This window comes from Pygoscelis adeliae, unplaced genomic scaffold (genome assembly GCF_000699105.1).
Source record: "Pygoscelis adeliae isolate BGI_AS28 unplaced genomic scaffold, ASM69910v1 Scaffold120, whole genome shotgun sequence".
In the NCBI taxonomy this organism is placed as follows: Eukaryota; Metazoa; Chordata; class Aves; order Sphenisciformes; family Spheniscidae; genus Pygoscelis; species Pygoscelis adeliae.
The window spans coordinates 996,227-999,720 of record NW_008824032.1 but is presented as its reverse complement, the minus strand read 5'-3'; the positions used below and the strand labels follow the sequence as shown (position 1 = coordinate 999,720).

The following is a 3,494-nucleotide window of genomic DNA, read 5'->3' as shown; positions in this document are numbered from 1 at the left end:
CATCTTAGCTCCAGACAGCAGAGGTGGTAACTTGGGATCATAGGGAGATCTTCTGAAGATGAAAACTTCACAGGAGGCAGGTCAGACATTTGGGGGCAAGTATCCCCCTCAGAGGCAAGGATTCAATCCAGAGCTCTAGAGGTGGCAGGACAAGAAACTTGTCAGTTTAATCCCTTTCTGCTAACCAAATGAGTCCACCAGCTTCCTGCAATGTCTGCTGCTTGAACCGCCCTCCACTGACTTCAATTAGTACAGCCTTTCTCACCTGTCTCAGGCCTACCCTGCCAGCCATATGGTTTTCTGCCACACCTGCTCCTGAGGAGCTCTTTTTTGCTCTTCAGAGCAAGGACACACAAAAGGAGCATGTATGAGAAGGTTGGGGTATGAGGATCAGACAGAGGAAGGCTCTCGTAGCTCTGAACCATGCCAAACCCCATCTGGGGGATAATGGGTGGACACTTGTCAAACTCTGAATAGCTAGAGTTAAACAGACAATAATCCTTCTTCAAGCACTGGGACATCTTGCAATAGCTCTAGCCCCTAGATCATTGGCTTTCTTGAAGTGAAATGATCTTCAAGATCATTTTACTATGATGATGTGAAATGATCATAGTTTCATTTCACCGAAACTATCCAAGTAGTCTTGGTCTTAGGAGAAGCATCAGTCTCACCCTGCAGCAGACTCAACTTTTACTATCCGGTGTCTTGTCCCACTTGGTTTTCCTACCTCCGTGGCTTCCTGGTGGTTAGCAGGGAGGTGAAGATGTTGAGGAAATCTGTAAGGCACAGCCTGATTAAAATCTGGTGTGTGCCCTCCTCAGTTCTTCCCTAACGGTGAAGCCATCTGCACCGGCTCAGATGATGCTACCTGCCGCCTCTTTGACCTCCGAGCAGACCAGGAGCTCATAGTGTACTCTCATGAGAGCATCATCTGCGGAATCACATCAGTCGCCTTATCCCGCAGTGGGCGCCTCTTGCTTGCTGGATATGATGACTTCAACTGCAACATCTGGGACTCCCTGAAAGCAGAGCGTGTGGGTGAGTGGCTCCTGGAAGGTCCCTCTTTCATTCCCTGCAAGGTCTTCTGTCCCTACCAAGGCAAGGAAAAGGCCCTTATTTTTTCTAAAAGGGACACATCCTATACTGACTGGAACCAAACAAAGCTTCCTCACGCTTAAGGAGCATGCCATAAGTAGTACAACTATCTTTTGTGTAGAAGAACTATTGTTTTTAATGTTAAGGAAGTCAAGACTTTAAACAACATTGTTTCAAGGGGGAAAAGAGCATTAAGGTTCCTACTAGCTAAAACTGCTCACAAGCACCAGTAGTATTTCCTACTTTCTCCTAGCCTCTGCTGTCTGCCAGTTCCAGCTACCCACAGTGCCTCTCTGTGGCCAGGCACTGAGCTGGGCATGGACCTGGTTTTCCATCCAACGTTTTTGGATACTCTGTGATGCTCATACACAGAATACACCCAAGTGCCATTTTTCTTTCTGATGTGGCCCCTAGCCTCTGAAAATTTATAATGCAGCCCACCAATGGCATTGCTATTTCTTAGTCTTATGAAGGACGCCATCCTTTCTTAGTCCTACCAACACTCCAGGGTGAAAGCAGTTGTATGAGGATTCAGCTAGCCAGACCTTCCCAAGAACATTGTTCTTCGGCCAGTCCCATGGGTGGTGGCTGTATGCCACACACAAATGTTCTTCTGCATGTTTGTTCTTATTAGCCACGTTCTGAATGTAACACGTGCGGGAACAGACAGCACAATACACAGGGGTGTAGGTACGCAGCCTATGATGAGTGTCCTCAGCGTGGTCAACCCCTTCATCTCTCCCAGTCCCCACTTCTTTTCCTGACCTCTCTTCTTCCCTCCCCCCTAGGAATCCTTTCTGGCCATGACAACAGAGTGAGCTGCCTGGGGGTGACGGCAGATGGCATGGCTGTTGCCACCGGCTCCTGGGACAGCTTCCTCAAGATCTGGAACTGAGGACGGCAGCAGAGAGGGGAAAGAGCAGCGGAAGCATGGCCCACAGCCCAAGCCCATGCAAACAGCATTGTCAGCTGAGCACAACAGAAACGCCTACCTACCACTCCCGCTTGTCTCTAGGCACAGGTCACTTGTAGGGGTCTCCCAGAGTGAAAGGGAAAGGAGAGGTCGGGGAGGGGAAGCTGAAGAGCAGGAGCACGCACACTGGCCTTCTCTCCACCTCTAAACAGGCCCAGCAGCTTCCAGCCTTGTGCAGGCTTGAAGACCTGCAAAACACTGTTCGTTATGTCTCAGGACTTTACAGTACGGTTCAGAGACCCTGCATCTTCCTTCAAACACCTCTATCCACATTGACACCCATCCTTTGGAGGACCCCTCATGCAACACCTCTGTCCCAGACTAAGCTCTGCCCCTGATTTAACTCTACCTAGCTTCTCTGTGCATCTGTCCTATATCCCTGCAGACAGCCTCAGAGACATACTGGGTTTGAGATTTCTATCATGCAACATCAAACAAAAAGGTAGTGTAAATGGGGCTCATTTTCCATCAGGGAAGACTTAGCTTAAGTCTTATCTATGCATAAGTGAGGGAAAGGTAGCCCTCAGACCTGCCAGAATACCAAGGATTATAATATTTATTCTCATTTATTGTCTGCTTCTTGCTGTTCCTTCTCTTTTTGCCTCACTCCTGCATTGTGTGGTGACCCTGTCTAACCAGTAGCCATCAGCCCCTGTTTTCGAGTCTGTTATAGATCATCATAGCCCAGGCTAATAAAGAAAGCTCACGTAAGCACTGCAGGCTGTATTCTTTCCAGCATTGACTTGGAGATTTGAGCTCAACTACAGGACACAGTCATTATATTCAGCCCATATTCCACTTCTTGACTCATAGCCACATCCTGGGGTCCCAAGGCTCTGCTAGGGAGTTGAAGGTCAACAAGGTATGGTGACTTATCAACAGAAGGTCAAGATATTAATGCACAATACTATCTCATCCTATTTTGGATCCGACTCTCATGCCAGACCCTCACAATTGGCTACAGTCCTTTGTGTGTGTTAGTTTCAGGTCAGTAGGTACTGCAGAACTCCAGACATTACACTAGATACATCAGTCTCCTGCACAGAGCTGCCAAACCCCAGCCCACTCTGTAGCACACGGGTTCGAGGTCAGACCCTTCTCAGCACAGCTCTATGGTGGCATATTACAGGCAGAGGACAGAGCTGTTTTAGGGCTAATGGAAAGCTGAACTATTTGTTCCTGAATCCTTGTCCCTAAAGAAAATATTGCACTGGGCAAGCAAGGGATTCCTACTGTCCTGTCAGGACATAGATACAGTCAAAGGTTTAATACAAATTTATTTGCTACAGATAAGAACTCTACAGTAAGTCAATACAGCTGATATACAATAGAAGAGCCAAAGTCTGTACTGTACATAAGACATGCAAAGCTGGGGGGGGGGGGGGGGGTGTAGAGGCGGCGTTCTTCCACTTCCCCTGCAGGGCGT

General features: G+C 48.1%; 1 protein-coding gene across 4 annotated transcripts in view; it reads left to right on the top strand.

The window, feature by feature from the left end:
- Positions 1–2,109, top strand: part of GNB3 (guanine nucleotide binding protein (G protein), beta polypeptide 3) — a 5,243-nt gene extending 3,134 nt beyond the window's left edge. For all 4 annotated transcript variants that reach the window (XM_009328833.1, XM_009328841.1, XM_009328823.1 and 1 more), the window contains 2 exons: positions 822–1,038; positions 1,884–2,109. In XM_009328833.1, coding sequence (XP_009327108.1) covers positions 822–1,038; positions 1,884–1,990 — 324 coding nt within the window. In that variant the 3' untranslated portion in view covers positions 1,991–2,109. The remainder of the gene's footprint in view (positions 1–821; positions 1,039–1,883) is intronic.
- Positions 2,110–3,494: the final 1,385 nt, after the last annotated feature.